Source organism: Lissotriton helveticus, chromosome 7 (genome assembly GCF_964261635.1).
Source record: "Lissotriton helveticus chromosome 7, aLisHel1.1, whole genome shotgun sequence".
NCBI classification, from domain to species: Eukaryota; Metazoa; Chordata; class Amphibia; order Caudata; family Salamandridae; genus Lissotriton; species Lissotriton helveticus.
The window spans coordinates 1,053,748,330-1,053,775,435 of NC_136068.1; the positions used below are offsets into that span (position 1 = coordinate 1,053,748,330).

At 50.1% G+C, this 27,106-nt stretch overlaps 1 protein-coding gene across 4 annotated transcripts in view; it reads right to left on the minus strand.

Moving 5' to 3' along the window:
- The window catches only part of DNAH17 (dynein axonemal heavy chain 17), a 12,633,448-nt gene that overhangs the window by 5,494,345 nt on the left and 7,111,997 nt on the right, over positions 1-27,106 (minus strand). For all 4 annotated transcript variants that reach the window (XM_078653923.1, XM_078653924.1, XM_078653922.1 and 1 more), the window contains 2 exons: positions 3,941-4,148; positions 3,666-3,831 (listed from right to left, as the gene is read on the minus strand). In XM_078653923.1, the coding sequence (XP_078510049.1) occupies positions 3,666-3,831; positions 3,941-4,148 (374 nt within the window). The remainder of the gene's footprint in view (positions 1-3,665; positions 3,832-3,940; positions 4,149-27,106) is intronic.

Here is a 27,106-nt window from a genome sequence, read left to right on the forward strand (position 1 = left end):
GGTATAAGAACCACGTGATGGTTAGAAAGCAGGCCTAGGGCCTGTAGAACTGCTGAGGCTACCGGGAACCACCCAAGGTAGGGACACAGGTGGCCCACGTGGGACGCCTGCAGTGTCTACACACAGCCTTGGTTCACCATTGACTTTCTATGGAGAATGAACAAGTTACAATTTTAAAGATTAAGAGCACTTAGAGGTGAACTAAGATGGAACCCTTTTAGACTAGGACACAGAGCACCGGAGTACTCGTGTTACCTCACCCAGGGAAGCCGGGTGCATAGGTGTCTTTTGGTGTCAGGTTTAGTCGTCGATTCCAATGGAGAGCTGCGAAGAAATGCTGCAGGCGACCAGAGGAAAAGTGTCCGAGTGGATCCAAGGGTGGATCGGAGCTGTGAAGAACTTGAAAGCAGAGGGGACAGTGTCTGGGTCACTAGCCAGTGACCAGGATGGCGATAGGAAGATGCCAACCAATGTCAGGTGTTTTAAGGTGAAAGAGGTAAAGCTTGACTCTTCAGCCACGAGGACCAGAAGGCGTTGACGACAACCAGGAGCTGGATTCGAGCTGTCCCACAAAGGATGTCGAGTGCTGCAGCATTGGAATCCAGATTAGACCCAACAAGCCTTGGCAACAGCATCCCACGCAAGATGACACAATTGGCTTTGGTTCAGACCAGCAAGGTCTGGGGGACTCCTCCTTTGGAGGGGAGTCAGAGCGTTTCTGGAGCAACCAGGAAAACTCAGGAAACAAAGGATTGGCATTCGTGGGGGCTCACTAGCCAACAGACTAGGAACCACGAAGGAGCCTCGAGCTGCGGTGAAGAAAGGGGACTCACGGGTCACTCGTGGAGTGCTGACCTCTGTACTTCGATGCAAAAGGTGCTCACTAGAATAGTGGACATCATATGCCAGGCCAACTTCTCACAATGATGATTTGGCCGGCTGTCCAAACAGTCATACACACTCTGAATGTTCTCCACCCGGGGTGCATTATAGCCTAGGTGGGGAACATTCATTGCTTGATAGTCCCTGTCTGAGTGCCGAACCACAGTGCTCAGACCAATCACAAAGCTGCTTTACGGCAAGGGAGGGTGGGGACACAATGCTTTTCACTCTCTGACTGACATGGAGGTGTAGCGCTGCAGGGACTCAGTCGAACACTCCCGGGATTAACTTTACCTCCATGTCATCTGGGGGTGGAGACTGGTCCTTGATGTTCAGTCTGTGCTGAGCTGATGACCTCACAGGCTTCAGGACTGTGAGACTGTCAGCCCAGCAAATACTGTAGCCTGGGGGAGCAAGTTGAGAAATTGTCCACCCTGAGACATTTCACGCTGCACACACCTGGTTCCACCTCAGACAGCAACAACAGTGAGTCTAGAGACAGTGCCTCTATGATTGTTTTTATTTTTAGGGGGAAAGTATAGGGGGTGGAGCCCCTATGCCCTCCTGAAGAAACCACTGCTGTTTTGCTCTAATGGGAGCGGCTCAGCCAAATAGTCTTACAGCTGCAAGGACCTGTATTCTTGTTGTTCTTTTCTTTCATTATGTCACCTTTCAAAGTGACCATAATCAGTTTAGCCTTTCTCTTGAATGGCCTTCTTGAGCATTGGTGTACAAGTCACACAACATTGTCTCGTACACTTTTTCTAGCTATAAGAGACATTCAAAATGTGTTTCAGTTCTGTTCAGTTATTTGGAAGAGTCATTGGAAGAGAGGCGTGGTCCAAGAAAAAATGTTTAAAAAATCAAACTCTGAATAAAAATGATAAACTGTGGCTCCGGATCACCCATCTGTTGCAGCACAGAAAAGAGGAAACTGGTATCAGTGAAATAAATAAATGACTAGGAAAGAAAATATCCATACAGTCTGGCACCTGTGTAAGAGGAATCGTCAAGAACAAGTATTGATTATTGTTTAGCCTTAAACAACATGTTGATGATTGTTGGAACATACGTAAGACAGAGGATCAAGTTCTTTGGACTGTCCTACTGAAATAGGGAACTCAAGATGTGCTTAAGTTGTATTTGAGGAGACTGAGTGTGACATAGTAGTAAACCACAAGGTTTCTTTTTTATTTGATACATACGTATTTTGATGCTGAACTTGTCTTAAGTGTAAATTAATAGATTTTGAAGATTTTTGGATATAAGTGGATATCAATATTTGAACTTTGCTCTATGAATGCACTTGAATTGTATACACAGATTAGACAATGTTGAAACAAGCAACAGCTTGATAACTCATTGCCATAAGATAAAGTGGGCATACCTAATGTGACTGATAGGAGCAGGGCACAAAACCAAATTAAACTAGTAGAGAAATGGCAAAAACTTCACGTTAAAACATGAATACTATTAACCTGAGGCACTGGGAAATGCACAGAGCATATGCTTATATGATAGATCTAATGCTGAAGAAGAAAATAAGTTACTTACCTGTAACTACAGTTATCCAGTATTGGTATCTTTCTTAGATTATTCAGTTATCAAGGAGAGAGAGAGAGGACTAGGTAGCCAGTCCGTATCCCCAGGTCTATTGTATGTAATCAAGAGAGGATTAGCCTATTTATATGTGATAAAGGACTCAGGACTGTAAGGGGAAGGAAAATAACTGTTTGGTTTCCTGCCCAGCGAGTTGGCGGTGTCGAGGCCACCACGGATTGTGAATTTTGCTGCATCTCTCCCTTCAGCAATAGCTTGAGAGAGCACTGTCTGGGCCTCCTCCGGACACTGAGGGAGCACTTGTGCCACCGTATCCCACCCAAAGTGGAAATAACGGCCCAAAAGGCATGCAGTGTTCACAGCCCGTAGCCCTGAACGGGTGGAAAAAAAATCTTACCGAACTGCTCCAGTTTCTTGGATTCTCGGTCTGGGGGTGTGGTAGGGAATGCGCTCTGGATGTAGAGGTTGGGACAACTAAGCTCTCAGGGGTGGGGTGTAGGGAGAGGAAAATGGGGTCCCCCAGAGCCAGGCGATGGCGTCGGGCCACGTTCCTATCCACAGGAACCCCTGTGTTGGGCCTGGACTAGGTGCCCAAAAGAACGTCTGAAAGCGCATAATTAAACAGCAGCATTGGATCCGCAGAGATAGCCGCCGGCTGAAGCACTTCTGTCAGAAGGTGAGTACTGACGGCCACTGTAGGGAGTTGGAGGTGGAGAGCTTCTGCCGCCCTATGCAGAACCACAGCATAGCTTGCACCCTCCTCCGTAGCCACAGTAGGTTTAGATCGCATGCCCAGGCCCTGGCTACAGGGTGTACCACTTTATTAGGGACTTATAAGTAAAGTAAATATGCCAATTGGGTAAAAGAAAACTATACTATGTTTAGGGTAGAAAGCACAAACACTTAAGCACTGGTTAGCAGTGATAAAGTGCATAGAGTACTAGGGCCAACAAAAGAGAATTGAGCAAAAAAGTGGAGGGTAACTGCAAACATTTCGAGGGTGATCCTGCAAAGAGAGCCAGGTCTACAAATGCTCTATAAGTTAGATGTATTAAGACTGTTTGAAGTAGTAAATCCACAGTTTTTTCATCTTTAAGAGACGTGAATTATTGTTACCTAACATTTGTCTATAATTGCTTGAGATAAATGAAATATCTCAGTTTAAAGGGCTGACAAAGAATATTTAATATGCAAACAATCCACTGCCAAAGTAGGTAATTTACCAGTGTCCATGGTCCATGTGCTGCCTTATGAGTGTGTGAGGTGTCACTGTTCCATACTTGTCTACCTCAGGCATGTTCATATCATCAATAAAATAAATAAGCTTTTTTGCTCCTGGTGGTCCATAGTTCCTGCCTGACTTCTTCTCCAGAGATTTTTCTAGAACAGCTGAGAACAAAGAGACAATAAGTAAAATTGATTCTATTACAAGTTTCTAGTTTCAAAAGAACTGTTTAGTTGCATTTGGTGTAAGAACTATTCTCACAAAAGAACTTACACTGCAGCATCGCAGAGGTAGTGTAGAAGTTAAATGGGACAGACTGCACAGCATAGTCTTCCGTGTTGAGACTACTGAGTTTATCGGCCATTAAGACTGACTTTCCAGTGCCGGCATTCCCAACCAACATCACAGGCCATTGTTTAGCAACTAGTAAGTCCAAGAAATAGCGAAGCCGAATAGTTTCTGTTGTGTGAACAATGACAGCCTGAAAAAATACAGAAAAAATAAACCTTTTCTCTTTCAACTGTTCATGCTATATTTTGTTGGAGAAAGAATTACCCAATTTAAATACTCAACACAAAAAACAATGTATAACCAGACTGAGTAAAACAAGTTACTTACCTTCTTTCTGATAGATATGACAGCTCCTGCAAGTTACTTCTGTAAACAGTAGTCCCAAGAACCAGAATGGATCCGAAAATTGTTCAGTACTATTCCTTCACCAGCACTAGGTGGCACTGAACCATGTCACCTGTGAGTCAGGAAGCCAGAAGTGGCTTTGAGCATCTTATATATAGCACCACTATTCAGTGATGTCTTTTTCACCACCTCATTTCTGCATCCGGCTGAGGATGAAATGGACAGAACCACTGAAATTTGACATACAAAAACATCATCCAAGAGGGGAGGCGGGAGCACAACAAGAAATCCACTGGAACTGTTGAACAAGTTACTTACCTTCAGTAACGATATATCAGTAACAAACATTAGTTAGCAATAGATTCCTTACCTTAGAATTACCCCCAGGTTTCAGACTGGATCCGGAAAGTTTTCGTCAGCAGTACCCATGCGCGTCGGAAGGTGGCGTCGTGCGGCTCCGCATCCATCGTTAGCGAAGTAGTCGCAGAAATGACGTCACGGCAGCTACTTAGACGCCGCCCTCGTGTGCTGACCTCAGTTCAGTACATGACTTTCCGCACCAGGAACACAGAGCCATGCAGCATACTGACCACTGGTGCATTGAAACAAGGGCCCTAAAAGGGATGACCTTAACCCTAGAAATCAGTTCGCAGAAACAGGGAGGATGAGTGGGATGGTAAGGAATCTATCACTAACTAATGTTTCTTACAGATATATCGTTACCGTAGGTAAGTAACTTGTTCATCTGAAAGAAACATGTAGTTATAGATTCCTTACCTTAGAATAGATACCCCAGCAATACCGACCCTGATGGCGGGTCTGCGAACCAAGATCACACCAGGAAGTCTCGGAGAACAAAACGGCCAAAGAAGCCATGTCTCCGGACTTGGCTGTCCAGGCAGTAGTGCTTAGAAAAAGTGTGCAGCGCGGCCCACGTAGCTGCCTGACATATGTCTTGCAGGGGGACACAAGGTCCCAATGCTGTAGTGGCTGCTGTCACCCTGGTGGAATGGGCACGCAGCCCCACCGGATGCTCCTTCTGGTTGGGGAAGGGAGAGGGATCTGCCATTAACCCAATGCTGGTTTGTGAGCCACCACTGCAGTGCCCTCCGCGATCTGGACATACTCCTTCTTAGCCAGAGAATAACAGGCTTTAATACACAAGACAACCCATCTAGAGATAGTCCTCTTGTGTATGGGCCGGCCTTTCTTGGCACTAAGGTAGCCAACAAAGAGCTGGTCATCCACACAGAACTGTTGTGTGCGGTTCAAGTAAAACGAGAGCGCATACTTTGTGTCCAGACGGTGGAGACTCTCTTCCTCTCTCGAAGGTTGTGGAGGCGGGAAGAAGGTGGGCAAAGTGATGGTTTGCCTGAGGTGAAAAGCTGTGACAACTTTGGCAAAAAAGTTGGACGAATTCTGAGCACAACTTGTCCGGATGGACAGACAGAAAAGAAGGTTTAGCTCACTCACTTGCCTAGTGGAGGTGATGGCCACCAGGAAAGCAGTCTTCAAAGTTAATAGACGTAGAGGACAGTTATGAAGAGGCTCAAAGAGAGTGCACATTAAATATGCGAGAACCAGGTTCAAGTCCCACTGTGGCATTACGAAGGGAATAGGAGGGAAAAGATGAGTAATGCCTTTAAAAAATCTATTTACAACAGGGGACGTGAAAAGAGAGTGATGATCAGGGAGCCTGAGGGAGGCTGAAATAGCAGAAAGGTAGCTCTTGATAGTGCCCAGAGCAGAGCCCTGCTGGGCTAAGGAAAGAAGGAACAAAAGGACTTCTGAAAGAGGGGCAGGAAGGGGATCCACAGCCTTTTCTGTGCACCATATCACAAACTTGTTCCACAGGCTGGCTGCCAGAATCACATTACAGACTTCAGGAGGCAAGTCAAAAGGAATCAACTGCCGCCAATCAATCTCCACACAAGGAGGTGGAGACTGGACAGATTTGGGTGGAGGACCATCCCCTGCTGCTGCGACAGAAGATCCTCCAGAAGAGGCAGTCGGATCGGGGCATGTATGGTCATTCTGAGTAGCTCAGGATACCAAACTCTTCAAGCCCATTTCGGAGCCACAAGAATGACTTGGGCCCAGTCGCGCCTGATCTTCTTCAGCACTCTGGGCAGAAGTGGAATAGGCAGAAAGGCATACAACAGACCGCAACACCACTCACTGCGAAAAGCGTCACATAGCGAGTGCCGTCTTGGAAATTCCAACGCGCAGAACTGCTGACATTGTGCGTTCTCTTCGGTGGTGAATAGATCTAACCAAGGCTGTCCCCACTGCTGAAAGAGACCTTGCGCCATGTCCAAGTGAAGACGCCATTCGTGATTCATCATGCACCTGTGGCTGAGTTTGTCCGCCCTGGCGTTGGGTGAACCTGCCAGGTGTTGAACCACCAGGGAAATGCCCTGATGTTCCAGCCATGTCCAGAGGCGCAGAGCCTCCTGACAAAAGGTCCACGATCCCATCCCGCCCTGTTTGTTGCAGTACCACATGGCGATTGTGTTGTCCGTGAACACCTGCACTACTCTACCCTTGATAGAGGGAAGGAATGCCTTCAGTGGAAATCGGATTGCCCAGAGCTCCAGAAGGTTGATATGGAGTCCGGACTCTGCCGGAGACCAGAGGCCTCTGATCTCCGCCTCTCCCATGTGGACACCGAATCCCAGGAGGAATGCATGCGTCACCACTGTGTGCTCTGGTTGGGGATGGGAGAGGGATCTGCCATTAACCCAATGCTGGTTTGTGAGCCACCACTGCAATTGATGTGCAGTGCCCTATGATATCTGGACATACTTGGACAGATTTCCCTGATGCTGCGCCCACTGGAACTTCAGGTCCCACTGTAGGGCCCGAATATGCCATCTGGCATGATCGACTAGCAGGATGCAGGAGGCCATAAGGCCCAGCAGCCTCAGGGTCATCCTGACCGAAACCCAGGATAGAGGCTGATCGGAATCATAGCCTGAATATCCTGGACTCTCCATTTGGGGGGATAGACCCAAAACTGCGCCGTGTCCAGAACAGTTCCGATGAAGAGGAGCTTCTGAGAGGGAATCAGGTGCGATTTCTGCACATTGATGGAGAACCCCAGCAAATGCAGGAGGTCAGCCGTAGTCTGGAGGTGGGAGAAGACTGCCTGGGACGAGTCAGCCTTTAACAGAAAGTCGTCTAGATAAGTGAAGGCTGGAACCCCTGATCTGTGCAGATGAGTGGCGACCACCGCCAATACTTTCTTGAACACCCGAGGGGCACTGGTAAGGCCAAAGGGAAGCACGGTAAACTGAAAGTGCTTGTGGCCTACCGTATACAGTAGGTAATGCCGGTGGGCCGGCAGGACGGGACTATGGAAATATGCTTGCGCCCTGCAGATCCAATGCTACCATCCAGTCTCCAGGGTCGAGGGCAGACAAGACCTGAGCCAAAGTTAACATCTTGAACTTCTCCTTCCGGAGAAAGCGATTGACGTTCCGGAGGTCTAAGATAGGACGCAGGCCCCTTTCCTTCTTGGGCACCAGAAAGTAGTAGGAGTAGCAACCACATCCTATTTCTGGCGCAGGAACGCACTCGATGGCCCCCTTGGCCAAGAGGACCACAACTTCCTGTTGAAGATGTGACAACTGAACGATATGCGGTAGTAATGCGGTGGCATGGCTGGAGGAGCAGTCTCGAACCCACCATGGCAGGTCCCGTGGCCACGCTTAGACTCTTTCTGCGCAGGCTTGTGGCTTTGAAGCGAACGTGGTGGGTTGCCCCTTCCGCGGCCACGAAAGGAGCAAAAAAATAGATTTCGGAGGAGGGCAAGTGGCCGAAAGGCCCAAGGATTTGGTTGTAGCCCGTGAATCCTTAAAACGCTCCAACGCACTATCTGCCTTGTTTCCAAAAAGGTGAATGCTATCAAAGGGCATTTCCATTAGAGTGTTCTGGACATCCCCAGAGAAACCAGTTATCCTCAGCCAAGCGTGGTGGTGGAGTCCCACTGTGTGGAAATCGCCCTGCCCAACGAGTTGGCGGTGTCGAGGCCACCACGGATTGTGAACTTTGCTGCATCTCTCCCTTCAGCAATAGCTTGAGAGAGCACTGTCTGGGCCTCCTCCGGACACTGAGGGAGCACTTGTGCCACCGTATCCCACCCAAAGTGGAAATAACAGCCCAAAAGGCATGCAGTGTTCACAGCCCGTAGCCCTGAACGGGTGGAAAAAAAAATCTTACCGTACTGCTCCAGTTTCTTGGATTCTCGGTCTGGGGGTGCGGTAGGGAATGTGCTCTGGACGCAGAGGTTGGGACAATCAAGCTCTCAGGGGTGGGGTGTTGGGAGAGGAAAATGGGGTCCCCCAGAGCCAGGCGACGGCGTCGGGCCACGTTCCTATCCACAGGAGCCCCTGTGTTGGGCCTGGACTAGGTGCCCAAAAGAACGTCTGAAAGCGCATCATTAAACAGCTGCATTGGATCCGCAGAGGTAGCCGCTGGCTGAAGCACTTCTGTCAGGAGGTTAGTACTGACGGCCACTGTAGGGAGTTGGAGGTGGAGAGCCTCTGCCTCCCTTTGCAGAACCACCGTACAAAAGGGGGTGGTGATGGACGGAGCATCTGAATCAATCAAACAATTGAAACAATTGAAAAACAATTGAAACAATTGAAAGTCAAAGTCAAAAGATCTGGGTTTAATCCATCACCGTTCTTTAGCCCACTCTGCCACCCCAGTTCTGACATGGCTATATGTAGATCAGTCTAACCCTGTGCCTCATGGGAACAGTCCAGCCCGAACTGCCAAGCCATGTCTTCCCTGGACCGGAAACATGCTTCCGAGGACCGGTTTCTGGCATTCCAGCCGTCTTCAGCCCAGCTTGCTTGAATCCAGTGGCAAAGTGAGCAAAGGACTCACATCTGAGCATACCCTGCCACACTTATGGCGGCCAACAGCGGTACAAAAGGGGGTGGTGATGGACGGAGCATCTGAATCAATCAAACACTCACACCCAGTCAAAAGATCTGGGTTTAATCCATCACCGTTCTTTAGCCCACTCTGCCACCCCAGTTCTGACATGGCTATATGCAAATCAGTCTGACCCTGTGCCGGAGCCGCCCCGGGTGGCACCACCCTCACTCGCAACCACGTCGCGCGAAGGGCGAGGGGAAGCCGGAGAGCGATGGCGTTTCTTTGACTTCTTGTAATGCTTCGCCTTACCTGACTCCGAGTGAGAAGACTTTGATCCCGACAAACAATGGTAATGGACTGGGACCTTGAACGGCGTAGAGCCAACTGCCGCCTTCAAGCAACTTTCAGGACCGCTCCCGCAAAGTCTTCGGCGCCATGGCCGGGCAGTCGGGGCACAAATTGGGGTTGTGGTTGCGCCCCAGGCAGTAGAGACACATGCGGTGCAGGTCCGTCACCGACATCATGCGATGGCAGTCCCCACAAGACTTGAAACCAGGCATCCCTGCTGCACCAAGAGTCGATGGACTCAAGACATAGACAAAAAGGCCTCGAAAAACGCAGTCAAAAAGTGACTGGGGGTACTGCTGTCTCTGGATCTGCGCTTGCTGGCACGAAAAAAGAAAGAACTGACATCAGCGTGCGAGGGCGGCATCTAAGTAGCTGCCACAATGTCATCTTGGCGACCATGACGCCAACGTCGGCCGGGCAGCCGCACAACACCACCTTTCAACGCGCAGGGGTACTGCTGATGAAAACTTTCCGGGTCCAGTCTGACGCCGGGGGGTAATTCTAAGGTAAGGAAACTATCACTAGGTGTTTCTTTCAGAAAATATGTGGCTGCTGACTGTATTTTTCCAGATTACTGGGCCAGACAGCCAGGGCAGCTACATCCACCCCACCCTCTGAGATCTAAGTGGTGTTAGTGTGCTCTCTGGCCTGGTCAGGGCACACCAAGGATTCCATCTGGAGACTCATCACCCCAGTGGTAACTAGGGGTGCACTAAAGGAAGCCCTTTTGGGACAGGTAGAGTCCTCAGTTGAGTGAGCATTCGCTATACAATTGCAACACCAAGCCTTTTGGGATCCCAGTTCTTACCCTGGTACCCATCCTTGGACTGTGAAGTGTCTCTGGGCCCATCCTCCTGAACATGTTCGGAGCCTTTAGGAGACACTTTGTTTTTGTCTTTAGACTGTCCCACATCTTTCCCTTTCGGGGGGATTAGTAACCCCTTTCTTTTGGTCACTCCCTCCCTAAGACGTTTTAGACAACCTAGTCTTTATCTAATGGTCAGCCTTCTTTCCCAGTTCTTGAGGAGAGACCACACCTAGGTCCACCAAGTACTGATGCAAGATTTCAGACACACAATTTTATAACAGATGCTCGTTCATATTAAAATTATGAAGCCCATCATAGTCTTGCACCTGACTTCCTTTCAACCTGCCACCTAGTGTTTTGACTGAGAAATCAACAAAGTCTACCCAGGTTTGACTCGAGGTTTTGTGAGTCTCCCTGAGCTCAATCCTGTAAACCTCAGAGGTGAGTCTAAAGCCCTCAATCAGGGTATCCTTCATGAGGTCATAGGACCCAGCATCTGCTTCATTAAGTGTTAGGAGTCTATCCCTGCATTTTCCCAGAGAACACCTCCCAAAGTAGAGAGCCCCAATGTTTTTGGCTATGCCTTATTATTCTAGAAGCCTTCTCAAAGGCTCTGAACCACTTACTGATATCATCATCCTCAACATATTTGGGAACAATCTCTTTAGGATTTTAGGGTCAAAGGATTTCCCTCTGTCCCTAGTTATTAGTTTGCTGCCACCATTCATGGGTGCTAGACCCATCTCAGCCCGTTCCCTTTCTATGCCCAGTATCCTGTCTTCCAGGGCTATTCTTCAGGATAGTCTTTCAAGAAGAATCTCATCCTCAGTGAGTTCTTCATTATACCTCGAGTTGCCTGATCTATCCTCAGTAGAGTTAGGCACTCTGGGTACAGCATCTCGGTTGCTGGACCGGTACCACCACCTCTTTCTAGAGGAGGAGGTTCAAGCTCATCCTCACTTTCACCATCTCCACCATCTCCACCTCAGGGGGAGTTGTCTCATCCTTGGATAGGTCAACTCCTACTCTGCCAAAAGCTTCAGAAGCATTGTAGAGGTAGAGTGTGAGCCAGTTCTATAGTCCGGGCTTAACTGCTGCCAGCTAAGAATCAGGTAAGGCGCCAGGTTGAGCTCCTGAGCCACAACCCCTGTATAACTAATTGTTTACTTAAGTTGGGAGCTCTTTCGTAAACCGGAATTTCTAAAATAGACCTTCAGGTCTAACTATTAGCATTCTTTTTGACTTCTAAACAGTTTGGACTGGGAGACTTAACACAAGACCTTAACAGTTATTTTAAACAATCTAAATTATTTTTTTTATTTCAACAAAAAATATTTTTCTTAGCTAAAGACAACTTTAGATTCCTTAGTGGAATCTCTAATTAACAAAATGCTACAGCAAATGTCAAGTCTTGTACCCCACCGCTGCACCAACAATGTAGGAAGCTGGTTCTTTTTATAGTATACCAAAAAGAGGTATGCTATGCAGGGAGTCCAGGTATCCCTTATGAGTGGACAGGGGTGATCTCTAGCAACCCCAAGGTGCTTTATCTAGTTAGTCTGGTCAGGCAACCGTAGGCTTATCAGAGAGGAGATTTGGACATTTGCTACCCACAGAGTCGATAAATTATTCACACACTCAAAAAGGAGATACACACCAATTTAGAAAAAAACACTTCTTTTATACATATTTGTAACACCAAGAATTTTGTAATTGGGTTAGTACTTTGTTTTGAGATATCACTGTGTTGAAAGTATACAGAAATACACTTGCATTTGGCGAGGTATCACGGTTTTGCAGTATAAAGAAATACACTGGCACATGTATCGGTAAAGTGGTAATGTTATCCTTTGGGAAAAAAAATATACTTCATACGAGTACTTAGCAGCACATATGGGAACGTTTTTCTGCATTTAAGGTAAGTACGAGGCAGGGTCCAAGGCCGTACCAACAGGTTACCTCAGTTGGCTTTGGGGCCTCCGGGTGCACAGATGCTTTACAGGATCTGGTGCCCCGTTTAAATCAATGGGGAAAAGTCCATTTAAAAAAAGGCTGCACGTAAAGACTGGGGGCCAGTCCATGGGAACCCCCCGGGGGGCTCAGTCCATGAGGGTCTTGGGTAGGCAAAGACACCAATGGCCCAATGGAAGTCGGGTTGGGGGCTTGTGTGCAGTGGTGCTTTCTCCAGCAGGGTTGCACTGCGGGAGGCACTCGTGAGTTTAGGTTACCTTCCAAAACAGGCTGCAGTCGGGGACAGGGGGATCAGTCCAAGTAAACCCAAAGAGAGGCTCAGCTTTGGAGGGCCTCTAGACCTCGTGGGCACCGTTGATACACTTCTACTCGGGATGTGTGACTTGTGTGAAGTGGTGCTTTCTGGTGACAGGTCACGGCAGTCAGAGGCTCTTGAGGTTACTGCTGTCTAACAGAAAGAGGCTGTAGAATTGGCTAGGGGGCTTGTGTACAGTGAGGCTTTGTCAGGTGGGGTTGTGTGGGCAGGGCTCTCGTTTAGGTCTTTTTGGTGCCTGCAACAGTGCAGGGAAGCAGATCCTCTGGTCTAAGAGAGATGTTGCTGGCAAGTTCAAGTCATGGGTCGCTCACCCACTGCTTGTGGAGGTGACACCGCTTTCTGGACAAGTGGGTCCGTGCAATTGTCATGGAAAGCTGGTAGGGTTGATTTTCAAGTCAGTTACTGCTCCTCAGTTCTCGCATTGTGGGCTCCTCTTTGTCCCTCTTTCTTCTCCAGGTACATGAATATGATATCCTGGTGTGAGTGGGCCACCTAACTACTCCATTTAGGGGTGTTAAAGGGAGTGGGGTTGCTAGTCAATGGGCTACTGACATCTGGGGTCACTACAGCCCCTAGGTGACCGTGTCTTGTGGGGTGTAGACATCACCGTCTCAGAGTTCTGAATTCCAACACACACAAGATGGTGGAATCGTGTCTTTCATCTTCACTTCAGGCTGCTCACCCTAAAGGTGTGTCCAGCTGGACAGTGTAACACGCATCCTCACTATCTAATTTCCTTACTATCCTGGTGCCAAATGGGCCTCAGAGCAGGGGGTGGCTTCTCCAGGTCTCTGGGAAGCCAAGCTCGAATATCAGAGGTGACAGAGGCTTTGAGGCCTCTAGCCTTGATATGCTGAATTACCAGCCTTCCTGCTCGAGCAGGCATTGTTTGTGGCCTCTGAGACAAGGGTTCTCACCTCCTAGGGGGTCAGAAACATGTCTGTGCTGGACAGGACCATCGCGTCGGCGCACTAGAGGACTAGTGGGGTTCAACGGATACCTCTAAGGCACCCTCTGGGTACTGGTATTAATAAATATATCACTGGAATCAGTGTGGGTTTATTAATATGAGTTGTTTTATACCAAACACCATATGTTTCAAGGAAGCCGTTGTGTCCATAAACAAGGCTTGGACATCCAGTGATAAGTAAGTTGTTCTCAACCAGGTGTGACACTGTAAGGCCACCAATGACTAAACCGCTCTTCCTAGCGAGTCTGTCATATCCACCCCACATCTGATCCTGAACTTGGCTACATCTCTCCCATCTGCCATAGTTTGGTATTGTATGGCCCGGGCCTCCTCCAGGACCATGGGCAGCTCCAGTGCAACTCAATCCCACAGCACATGGGGATAATGGCCCAAAAGGCACGCAGTGACTACGGAACACAGTGCCAGACTGGTGGAAGAAAACATTTTTTTTCCTAAGGTGTCCAGCATCTTGGATTCCTTATCCTGTAGAGTGGTAGGGAAAACACCAGGATTTTTACACTGGAACTGGAGGCTTGGAGCACCAAGCTTACTCGGATAGGGTGTTGCATTAGGAAATTGGGGTCCCCTGGGGCAGGACGATGGTGGCGGGCATTTGTACTGTTCACAGGAGTATCTGTGCTGGGCTTGGACCGGGTCCCAAGGAGGATGTTAATAAAGGTTTCATTAAAAGAGAGAAGCAGTTCTGAGGGTGTCACTCCTTGCAAGACGTTAGTCTTGACTGCCACTTGGGGTAGGCTAAGGTCCGGGACCTCAGCCCTCCTCACCATCATAGTAAAAGAAGCTCCCTCTTCCGTAGCCACGGGTGGAGGAGAGACCATGCCAGTATCTGGGGAGGTGACCAGTCCACTGGCGTCTGCTAATTCTTCACACCAGTCCATGTTGAGGTCTAGGGACTTGTATTCCTCTGGGTCCCAGTGGCCCCTCCCAATCTTCCTGAAGTCCTAGCATTTAGTATTAGGGCTCAGGTTCTGGCCTGGGAGGCAAGGCTCCCATCGGTGCTGGAGTCAGTATTGGGCGACATCCCTCCAGCCCCGTGTCGGAGTTTGAGATGAGAATGGGGGCGGTGCTGCTGGAGGGTGCCAGCGGCCCCAGGAGTGTCAACTTTGGGACCTGCAGCGGGGAAAGTTGAGGCAGTATAACAGGCACCAGACCGGATCCAAGGGGCCCGACTGATGCCGGTGGCAGACCTGCCGTGGGGAACCAGCAGGTGCCCCTACCGACCCCAAAAGGCACGTTAGGGGGGTCGGGACGCTTTAATATGAGTTGTATGGCTTCATAAAATTCACAAAGTTGGGGGGAGGGGTGCTTCTGCTCCAGGAAACTCAGAGAAGCGTGGACCCGGCCCAGACTCAGGCTCAAGCGCGGGACAGGCCTTGAATGACGATGCTCCCTCATCTCATCGAATGACTTTTACCGATGTGGTGAACTCGAATACCTATTCGACCTCTTACTTGTCTTTTTCTTGTGGAAATGTCCTGAATGCCCAGGTGGCTTTGGCGAAGATAGATGGCCTCACGACGGTTCCTGGGACCTTCCTCACCCTGGATTGAGACCATTGCGGCATGGCACATCGAGTGTCAAGGAGCTTGAGAGAAAGCTCCTTCAAGGCCTTGGGGTGCATGGTGCAGAGGTCAAAGCTGGTCTTCGCATTGTGGTCGCGCTCCAGGCACTAGAGGCAAGCAAGATGCAGGGGCCAAAATTGACATCTGTCAGTAACAGGTGCCGTAGGGCTAAAGGCCTGTTCTTCTAGTAGACATACCTGCTACACCAGGAGAAAAATCTTTTTAAAAAAGCGACAAAATGTAAAAAAAAAGGTCAATGGCATGGAAAGAAAAGAGATGACAACAGTGCACTAGAGTAAAATAAATGTAAATGTCGGAATTTGTAAAGCGCACAGCTACCTCCACCGGAGGTGTCCCGGCGCTGTCCGTATACCGCTTAGGAACCCTTCCTGGCTTTCCTGGGAATTGTCCACTCCTGGGCACCCCCCAGGTGCAGCCAGGCATCCCAGCGCTTTTGGGGCCGTTGGGGCCGTTGTGGAGACTAAGCAAGCTATTGCCCAGAGTTGCAGCGTGGGACCCATGATCAGAACAGGCACTGAGGCGAGAATATCCAGTCAGGGGAATTAATGAGCCGGAGACCCGCCAAGGCGGGAATCGAACCCTGGTCCCTGGCCAGAGCTCTGCATCAAGGTCTGCCTGCTCTAACCATTGAGCCACACTTCTCCACGTGGCACCTATTAAGGCCCCACACACATCACTTCTGGTTAGGGCAATGCCACATGGAGGTGAATGGGGCCACCTACCAGCACGCAGGGGTACTGGTCAGGAAAAAGGTTCACTTCTAGTCTAATGCGTGGGGATAATATTAAGGTAAGAAATCTGGGGTGAAAAGTCTCTGTCAGGTTCTCTGTTACCTGAAGTCCCCATGACGGGCACATAAACTACCAATGCATCTGCACAAAAGAGGAGAACTGTTATCGGCATGGTTTCAGTTAGCAGCTAAGCCACCTTGCATTGCTCTTTGCCCGATAAATGTAAGCATACCAGGAGGTCAGTGCTTGTCCACATGTATTAGCCCTAGAATTAACAAAGTTGCCCAAAGATTCACAAATGTTTTAAGGAACGCTTTACAATGTTGTTATATCAATCACATTTACTTACACACAAATGGGTTCATCTTTGAGACAAGTATATAATGCTGGCTGGATCAACCATGTAACTGCACCTATAAGTGAAATAAAAAGGAAATTGTGTCTCGTTTAACCATTACAACCAAAGTCTGTGATCACTACTTCCAGCAGTGGCTGATGAGTGGAGAGGACAATATTTGGGGCTTTGGCTGCCCAGCCTGCTCTGTGATGGGAGAATAATAAGATAAGCAAAGGCCTAGTCTCAGTATGTAACAGACTTTCTGTCTCCCATCACGAGTATGGGATCACAGCCAACAGAACAGTAAATGCACCCTACTGTTGAAATTCACGGGTAAAGACGGGCAATTGCATGGCACATGAGGCCACACTGAAATGCAGCATCTGCTACTAGCACTACCTGGGAGCAATGCCTGGCCACTAAGAATTTCCTCTGCTAGATCAGAGGCCCCGGGGCATTCGCTAAGTACTCTATACTCAGATGGTCCACTTGCATCCCCGTACTGCCCAAGTATGCCAAAACATTCAGAGCACAGACCTCAGCAGACCATCACCAAGCAGTCTGGGATATATGCTATGTGGTGCTGCTTGCCCTTCGGGGAGACAAGCTTGTGTAAGAGCCCCTGGCAAGGTAGGCCTTCGGGTATTTCACCTTAATACAGAATCTGGAATATTGTGCTACCAGGATATCATGAACAAAATATTAGGGACCAAACAATAAATTAAGTATAGGTTTACTTAATTCTACATATTTCACCCTTGAAAGCATATATATGTTCAAGGTAAGTAGATGAGAAGTGAAGAAGAGTAAATCTATACTTTTCTTTTTTTTTTATTGCACAAACTCAGGTTACACGGCTTCAGGCCTACAACCCCACGGGCCGGCCGCAACATATGCATAGTGGATAGAACACAAATACTTCGCTACACAGCCCGACTGCCGACAACCCGGGGGTCTGGCGGCACATTCCAATCTTCAATGAAGTGAGATTTCAAAGCGTTTCCCCATCTTGTCGCGTGTGAGTCACTTATGCAATGTCTTGGTGAAGCCTCCTCCAAGCTCCTACCCGATTCTCGAGTCGAAGCGCACCCCATCAGAAGCTAAACTTGTGTAACCTCAACCCTGGGACCCTACTGCAAATCCATGTGCCCTCAACTTGTCAATTCCCCCCCCCCTCCCTCATGTAGTCTACTTGTGTTACATATCCAAACCTTAAGGTGTGACAACCTAGTCTTCCACCCCGCCACTACCGCTGCACCCATGCTCCTCAGAAGGTAGTGTGACCCACCCGGGAAAAACCTGCCTTCGTGTCAGTGGCCATGTAGGAGTCACAACTTGACCAGGTACGTGGTGTGTTCCCCTTGGTGATGTCTCAATCCCTTACTCTCCACATAGCCTATTCCCCATCTTCCTCCCCTCCGGTAGCTAGGCCAACGCTCTTACCCCTGCACAGTCAGATGCTGACGTCGGCCTGGAAGAGAGCCTGGGGTCCGGACGCCTCCTGCGCCATCGACTCACCGTCTGATCTGCTAGAGCTCGCATTCTGCTGGTCACACAGGTATGTCTGGTATAACGCCCAGAAATTCTTTGGGCGGCTCTTTGGGGGGAGCAACTCACTATACGTTTCCGTCTGAGTGCTACAGTATAGCATATCCCGCACCCATCTGGTCTTGGTGGGTAACGGACCTCTCATCCAGCACTGGGCCACTACTCTTCTGGCCATTAGCAGCCCCATGTCCGCAAGCCTGCAGATCGCGACTGGGAGCCCTCTCGAGTTGCCAATGAGAGCAAGGCCAGGCTCCGGGGGCATGTCTACCTCCAGGATTTTGCTCATTTCCGCGAAGATTTCACACTAGAATGCCTGCACACCCGGGCAGGACCAGGCCAAGTGCATGAAGTCAGCGTCGGCCACATGGCAGCGTTCACAGGTCCCCTCAGGGCGTAGGCCGTACCTGCGAAGCCTCTCCGGGGTGTAGTACACCCTCTGTAGGAATTTGAAATGAATGGGTCGATGTTTCCCATTGAGGAAAATCCGTTTCGTGCTCTCACACCAATAGCGCCACGTCGCTTCGTCGATCGTGGCCTCCAGGTCTCTCTGCCATGCTAGTCTGGCTTTCATGAGTTGATGTCCACCATGGGACATGGCTACTTTATAGAGGTTTGTGAGGAGTTTCTGAGGTTCCTTTCGTTTAATAACATAAGTCAGTTCAGGGACGTCTGGGGGTTCCGCCATATCCGGGCCCAGTATTTCCGCAAGAGCGCTTCGAGTCCTATGAAACTGAAAGTGTTGAAGAAGAGGGGGTTCATCCCCATCCCCACGCACCTGTTCCCAGGTTTGGACTACCCCGTCTCGGAATAGGTCACCCGCTTTGCTGAGTCCTAATTTCGCCAGTTCACTTGTGACCGCCCTTTCAGCCATAGGCGGGAGCCATAGCATCCAGTCCAGCGGCATCTCCGGTGAGTACAATGAGGCACCACCTTATCGAATCAGGAGCGAGTGCCAGGCATGGTTAGTAGAGGTGATAGAGTCTAATATTCCTGTCCTGCGGTCCTGCGGCTTACAAATTGTCGCTGGGAGTGGCAACGGATGTGCAAATAGACGCTCCATTCGCACATGTGGGATCAGCTTCTCTCCGTGTATCCAAGTGTGGAGGTGCGATGCCTGCGCTACCCTGTAGTACAGCTCAAGGTCCGGGGCTGCCAAGCCTCCCAAACTATACGGCAGTGTGAGCGTCGACCATTTGACTCTTGGCTGTTTCCCAGCCCATGCTAAAGTTATCATGAGGCTAGTCAGGCGTTGAAAAAAGGCCCTAGAGAGCACTATTGGCAAGGCGTTGAAGAGGAACAAAAACCTCGGCAGCACTACCATTTTCATGATAGCAATGCGGCCCATGAGTGTGAGCGGCAGTTTGTTCCAGACCGCTATGTCGTCTTCCAGCCTGCTGATCGCTCTGCCATAGTTCTGGTTAACGAGCAGATCCGGGTCCGCATGTATTTGTATCCCCAAGTACCTAATCGAGTTGTCCGTCCACTTCAGAGGAAACTCAGTCTCAACCTGTGTGGTCACCGGAGTCAAGGGCAATACCATCGACTTTGCCCTGTTTACCCTAAGCCCGGACAGCACTCCGAAACGCACAACCTCCCTCAGAAGTGGGGGAGAGCGATGTCGCTGGGTCGTGCGCATACAGCAGCGTATCATCCGCGTACATGGACACCACTATTTTGTACGTCGGGAAGCGTATGCCCTTGTGGCTGTGATATTTTCCCAGCGCACACGCCAGTGGCTCCGCGGCCAGTGCATAGAGTAGGGGGGATAGTGGGCACCCCTGCCTGGTACCTCTGCCAATGTATAGAGGCGTCGATATTGCATTGCCCACTCGTACTATAGCCGAAGGCCCCTTGTAGAGCGCTCCCACCATTTGCAAGAAGGGTTCGCCGAGTCCCATGCGTCGCATCACCTGTAGGAGGAACGGCCATTCCACCGAGTCGAACGCCTTCTCCATATCCAGGAAAAGTGCCACCGCCGGTGTGTCCTGCTTGACATGTTGGATAGTGCCTAACACCGTTCTAATGTTGTACGTTAGGTTTCTGGTAGGCATGAACCCCGCCTGCTCTGGGGCCACCAAGTCAGGGGCCAGCAGCGCCAATCTAGTAGCTAGGACTTTGGCATACAATTTAGTGTCTACGTTAAGGAGTGACAGGGGACGGTATGATCCGCAGTCGTCGTGCGCCTTGCCCGGTTTCAGAATGGTGACAATAATGGCTCCTCGCATGGAGCCAGGCATGCTGCCTTGCTCACAGATGTCCCCCAGCAGCCTATGAAGATGCGGTAGCAATTGCTCCTGGAAAGTTTTATAAAAGTCGACTGACAGACCGTCTATACCCGGCGCACTACCCGATCGCATTGAAGCTAGGGCGTCTTTGATTTCTTCCAGCTGTATGGGACACAAGAGGAATTCCCTCTGAGCGTTTGGTAGGAACGGGAGCTTTATATGTTCCAGGTAGTCCAATATTTCAGCAGACATGTCCCCACTTCTGGAAGAGTAGAGCTCCGAATAGTAGTCCCTAAAGACAGAGGCAATGTCTGCTTCATCAGTAACTCTGTCCCCGTCCGTCTTTCTTAACTCCGAGATCATCTGCTTTTCTCTGCGGCCCCTGAGAATGTTAGCCAACACTGAACCGGGCCTCTCCCCCTCCCCGTATGTACGGGCCGTTGCATATTTGCCCATGTGCTGGACCTCTCTGTCGGCCTCCTCGTGGTATTCCAGCAGAAGGCGCTTAATTTCTTCCTCGATTGGGGCATCCGGTCCGGTACGGATCCGTTCCTCCAGAGACCGCAGTTGAAGTTCCAACGCCGCTAACCTACCCCTCGTCGCCTTCAGGACACTGGAGTATTTAGACATTGCTATACCATGTATATAGACTTTGAAGGACTCCCATACTGTCTGGGAGTCCTCCACAGAGCCTACATTCTTTTCAAAGAATACGTCTATTGCCTCCGCTAATTCACCGCGAAAGACCGGATCCAGAAGCTAATACGGCGGGAAACGCCACGTGAAAGGGGGGATCCTACGTACCGGGGACTGTATGAGTAGTAGCACAGGAGAATGGTCCAACAGTGTGCGCGGGAGCACTTTGCAGTGTTGATAGATCGACTAATCTCCGCAGTGGCGAACCAGTAATCGATCCTGGTATGAATATCGTGAAACGCAGAGTAGTGGGTGAAGCCGTCACGTCCCGCGTTCCTGCTCCTCCACACATCCTCCATGCCTAACACTAGCAGTTTCGCGGTGAGCGACTGTGCGGCTGCCGAGGGTCTACGAGAAGGACCCGAGGACCTGTCCAAGTCCGGGTTAAGTGTCAAATTGAAGTCCCCCCCATAGTATGTGCGGGTGAACGTGCCCACCCACTTCACTAGCTAGCGTATCATAAAATTCAGGGGAGTCATAGTTGGGACCGTAAGTGTTGACAACTAGCAGGTCTAACCCCAGACCCCTGCAGGACGCTATAACATACCTGCCCTCCGAGTCCGCCCTGAGCGTCTGTATCTGCATGTTCGATTTCGGGTTAACCCATGTGATAACCCCCCTTGCATGTGAAGTGAACCCCGCCACTGCTATGTGTCCTTCCAGGCCTCTGTTGTGTAGCATCCTACTCATGAGTGGCAAGTGCATCTCCTGTAAAAGCGCTATGTCGATGTTATGTCGCTTGAGGTAGCTCAACACCTTTCTAAGTTTCCTGAAGTCATTCAGCCCCTTGACATTCCAAGTAAGGGCACTGAGCGTGGAGGATTGTGCATTGGTCTGTGTACTAGTTACTTCAGCCATCGTGGCGTGACACGTGGTGAGGTAGCGCGGTTCAGAACATGTACATACAAGTGGAGAAGTGTGGCTTAATGGTTAAAGCGGCAGACCCTGATGCAGAGGTCTAGCCCGGGACCAGGGTTCAATTCCCCGCCTCGGTGGGTCTTGAGCTCAAAAATTCCACGGACCTGATAATTCTCGCCTCGGTGCCTATTCCAATCATGGAGTCCCACTCTGCAACTCTGGGCAATAGCTTGCTTAATCTCCACAACGGCCCCCACAACGCTAAGGATGCCTGGCCTCCACCTTGGGGGTGCCCAGGAGTGGACACCTCACAGGGAATGCCAGGATGGGTTCCACAGCGGTATTCGTACAAGCGCCTTGAGACCCTTGCGGGTGAGTAGTGCGCTATACAAGTATCAATTTACAATTTTTTACAATTTTACATATGGCAGTTCGGAGCTAGCACTTGTAGACATTTGAGAGTAAATATACCTTGTGTAGACAAGCAAACAACAACTTTCCCCGTTTCCCAGTAGTCCCCCACCCACCTCCCACAGAAGACCAGCCCCAACAACTCAGCCTAGCTTGATAAGTTTGACCCCCCACCTTCCCTCCCTACAACCCAAACTGTCCCCAACTGGACAGATGTGTGCTATCAGCGCGAGGGCAGAGGTCGCCAATATAGCACAGATAATACGTTCATATCTCATCCTGTCTTTGAGAGCCTGAAAGCTCCGTCACCCCTGCAAAGTCTCTGCGCTCGAGCTTCATGACCCGATCCATCCCCCGCCACCCAGCCAGCCTCCAAAAAATCAATGTTGTATTTCCCCCTCCCCCCACCCCAGAGATTATGCTAGACAACTGTGCACAACCAGAGGCCACATTCCAAACCATAGTCCATACATTACAACTTGCCTCTGCGGTAAAACAACAGGTAATTAACTAGAATCGATCTCACCGGGGCTCGGCGTCTTCGCAGGTCTCGCATTCTTGTAAGGATCTGGTGCCGTCTAGTCCCCGGTCCATCAGTGGCAGTATTTGACATTGTTCTGATCGTCCTCTGGATCTTGCCCCCGGGGCGGCACCCCGAGGCAGCCTGATCCTGGCACACAGCAAAAACACTACTCCTGGTCCTCCAGCCCGCTGGTCTGTTCTCGTTCACTCTCCTGTCATCTGGGACTGTTCCGCCGTTCCTTTGTCCATGTTTTCAACGCCTTCTGTAACTCCTTAGGGTCAGTGAAGATATGGGAATGCCCCTGTCTGTTGATGCGTAGCTTCGCCGGATACAGCATAGCATAGTCCAGCCCCAGGTCAGGGATTTGCTGTTTGTACGGGGCAAAATGGCACAGTTCCTCCTGCACCCTTGCCGTGAAGTCTGGGTACAGCGATATGGACGATCCCTCGTATTGCAGTGTCCCTTTTTCTCTGGCCAGTCGGAGGGCAGTGTCCCTATCCCTGTAATTCAGGAGTTTCGCAATGATTGGCCTCGGTGGGGCGCCCGTGCGCGGCCGCGGGCCCAGCGAACGATGAGCCCTTTCCACTATGAACATAGTTGAAAAACATTGTCTCCTAGTAACGTGGTGAGTAATTTCTCCACAAACAGCTCCATTTTCCCCACTTGCGTCGTTTCTGGTACGCCCGTAATGCGTATATTGGAGCTTCGAGAACGGGCCTCCAAATCTTCTGCCTTGTCTTGGATGACCTGGAGGAGTTTACCAATCTGTTTGCGGTCCTTATCCAGGTCCATTTGGGCCTCTTCCACTTCAGTCAGGCGCCTCTCAGACATGTCTATCCTTTCCGCATGCTTGTCCACTCTCTCAGACATTCGATCCATGCGATAAGTGAGGGCGTCAATCTTCGTCCCTATCACTGCCATGCTGTCCTGCAAGGCCCTTTTCCATGGTGACCAACAGGCCCTTAATGTCAGCATAGAACGTGCTCTCCGAGCCCCTGTTCTGCTGCGTAGGCGAGGGTTCTTGTATTTCCGGGGGTTTCGACTTGCGCTGCTCAAACGCCAGTTTTAACTGCGTCTTGTCACCTTTGCCCATGGTCGCTTCCTCAGCACTCGCAAGACGGGTCCTTATGGTGGTCGGTGCAGTCGCCACTTTCAGCTCCAGCCCCGCACAGCGGCTCTCCGCACACACCACGGTCCCCTGCTCAGTTCTCCAGGGCGCTGCAACTCCCCACCAGTTCACAGCCAAAGTTCTATGCGTGTGCCCACCGTCTAGGACCGGTCAGCAGGCGGGAAGGGGGTGGAGGGGGGGGGCGCAACGGTGCTCCTCAGGTCCGTGGATCGTGCCCCGCCTCTGTGCAGGCGCCAGAGCCGAACCGCAGTGGATAGGGTAGGTGAGTTCCGTATCTCCAAGTCCCCTGAGTTGCTCCTCTACGCGACTGTTCAGAAGTGCCCCCTCAATGCCCAGCCAAGGCGCTCCCTCGTGGCCCTCCGGCCGGCAAGTGACCTCCAAAGGCGTGCACTCTGGTTCCCCTCAGGTCAACTCGAAGTCGCCGGTGTGCGCAGCCAGTACTATCAGGGCCCTCTCTCCTTGGTGTCGCGTTGCTGCAAACTGCCAGGTCCGGGACTCAAGCGCGCAAGGGCGCCCCAGTCGCGTCAGGCCCACTACGTCTTTGCGGCGCACAGCTCTTCCTCCCACTTCGGTGTATCCATGAGGCAAACTGTGGGGGCCAGGATCAGCCGCCCATTAACCCTGTGCGGCCGTCGCCTCGCTCCGTGCCAGTGACTTCAATAGAGGCCCTCTGCAGGCCAGGGCAAAATGGCGCTGCGTCGCGATGAGGCGTCCACACTTCCGTGGGCCGCGGCGTCACAGCATACGCGGGCAGATGTCTGTAGCCCCCAGTGCGCTCCCGGTTAGGGGGGGGTGACAGCGGCGCTCACTAGTTGCCGCTCCTCTGTCGCGGGTCCGGACTCACCGAAGCTTGGATGGTCTGGCAGGCCGCACGTCGCGTGACGCCCTCCGGGGCAGTGATCAGGCAAGAGCCCGGCTCCGCGGCCCAGCTCGCCTCAGCGCTCGCCGTGTGCGTTCTCGGCCCCCGCTGCACGGAAACGCGCCGCTGCTTCGCTGCAGGTACCGGGCGGCTCCGGGGGGCAGGCGACAGCCTTCACGGCCCTCGGCGCTCAGCCAGAAAGAATAGTTGCCGGATATTTAGGAGTGACGGCGCGGAGCTCTCACGTTAGGCGTCCGCCATGTTCGCCGGCAAGCTCCGCCCCCCGAGTAAATCTATACTTACCTATTTGCAATTTCTGTCTAGATATTGTGGTCCTTGAAACTTTGTCGTCAGGCTTTTCTGTTGTCAATATTTTGACATACAACCAGCCTTGAGTAGACCTGAAAGTTGGTTGAACAAGAGCGCCATAGGATTATCTAAGGGTATTAGTCCAGAGATAACGAGCAGAACTGCACAGAGAAGAGATAATATAGATAGGATGTAAGTGGCCTAACTGTTGAAGAGGTGACATAACTTCCTTTTAATATGTATACCCACAATGTTAGAAGTTGTACAAGTGAGAAAGTGTATATGCAGTAATGCTTTCGCTGGTGGATATGATATTTACTTGCATATTCCTCACCTTTAGAGCATCCCAAGTGTCAATCTGGACCAGGAAACTTTTTAATAGCTCTTGCACGCGAGTAGGGGCGCCTGCTCCAACTCTGCTCTACACGTACCACCATGTGATGTCACTGGAGCCAAAAAGTGTCAGTGCTGGAGTGATGATGTCAGTTTCCATCCATTTTTAACGCCCCTTTGAGGCAAATGATTGAAACTAACATCAATGATAAAGGTGCAGTTTTCTTTTAAAATGAAGATAACATAAGAACAGAACAAACAGAATCATTGGAATGAACAGCAGTGCAAAGAGGTGGCAGGTGTTTCTAAAGGTAAGTAACTTTTTCTTGAGATGGATACATCAACCTGCAATTACTCATCTTTTGAACAGATTTCTAAAGCAGTCCTTTACTTGGAGATGGGTGAATGGCTGGCAATACCAAAGGTTCCTGAATAACTGAGCAAGCAATGGGACCATCCTCCTCACTTCGAAATCCAAGCAGTAGTGTTTCGTAAACTTATGTAGGAATGACCAAGTATCCTTGAGGTTTTACACTCAATGTCGGAAGTTCAATTACACATCTAGACGATCTGAGCGATTAAGAAGATTGTTTCGAAAGTTAACAATCGTAAAGGACAACTATATAATGGTTCCAATGGGGAACACATTAAGTAGGTAAGAATCAAGTTGAGATTCCATTGTGGAATAATGATGGGAGTAGGAGGGTAACTGTTTGAATCTTAAAACAATTGGAGGTTTAAAGAGTGATGGTTGATCAGGTAGGCATAGGAAAGCTGATAAGGCTAACAAATAACCTTTAACAGTAGCAACTGAGCAGTCCTGCTGAGCTAGCAAGAGGGCAAAATGGAGAATGCCTCACAGATGAGCTTGAAGAGGATCTATGGATTTGTCTGTACATCATTCAACAAACTTGACCCGTCGGCCAGAATACACAATTTTGGTGGAAAGCCTTGCAAATAAAATGACATCCACCACTTCAGGAAGTAAAGAAAGGCATTCATGTTGCCCCGCTCAATCTCCAGGCATCTAAGCAGGAGATTGGGGTGTAGAACTTGCCCCTGCAACTGTGACAGGAGGTCTACCCTGTGAGGGAAATGGGGTGATAAACACAGAGAGAGGTGAATGAGGTCTGCATACCACACCCTGCATGGCCCATCCAGGGCTATTAAGATTACTTGGACCCGGTTGAAGCAAACCTTCCTTAGCACTCAAAGTTATCAAAGGTATGTGAGGAAATGCATAATGAAGTGAACATTTCCAATTCAGGCGAAAAGCGTCCCCCACTACTCCCAGCATGGAAACAGGAGGGCACAGAATTTCTGGCAGTGAGGGTCTATTTGAGGATCCCCTCATAATTGGTAGATGTCCTGGACTTCCTCTGGATGAAGGCACCACTTGTGGTAGGAATGATGATGCCGACTGGTACTGTCCGCTCGCTCCCGCCAGGTGATTTGCTACCATATAATTTGATGACCCTGAGCCCAGGACCAGAAACTTAAAGCTTCTGTGCAGAGAAAAGACAACTCTACTCTCCTTTTGCTTGTTGATGTACCACATCGCAGTTTTTTTCTCTGTCAAGATCTGGACTGATTGACTGCAAAGGGAAGGGCGAAAGGCCTTAAAAGCCAGATGTATCACCTGCAATTCTAACAGATTGGTGTTCAGAATCTCTTCTTCTGGTGATCTGATCACCAATTACTCCAGAAGATCACCTCACCCTAGGATGGAGGCATCAGTGATCATTGTTCTCACCAGTAGAAGACGGTTAAACATTTTCCCCTGAGATAGGTTGTCATTCATACTCCACCATTGCAGATCGACTACAGTGACCTTGGAAATTTTTATATAGGCTTTACAATCCCCATTGTATTAGAACCACTGCCTCAGAAGCGCATGGGTAACCAACAAAACAGAGAAGGCTAGCAGGCAGAATAAGCAC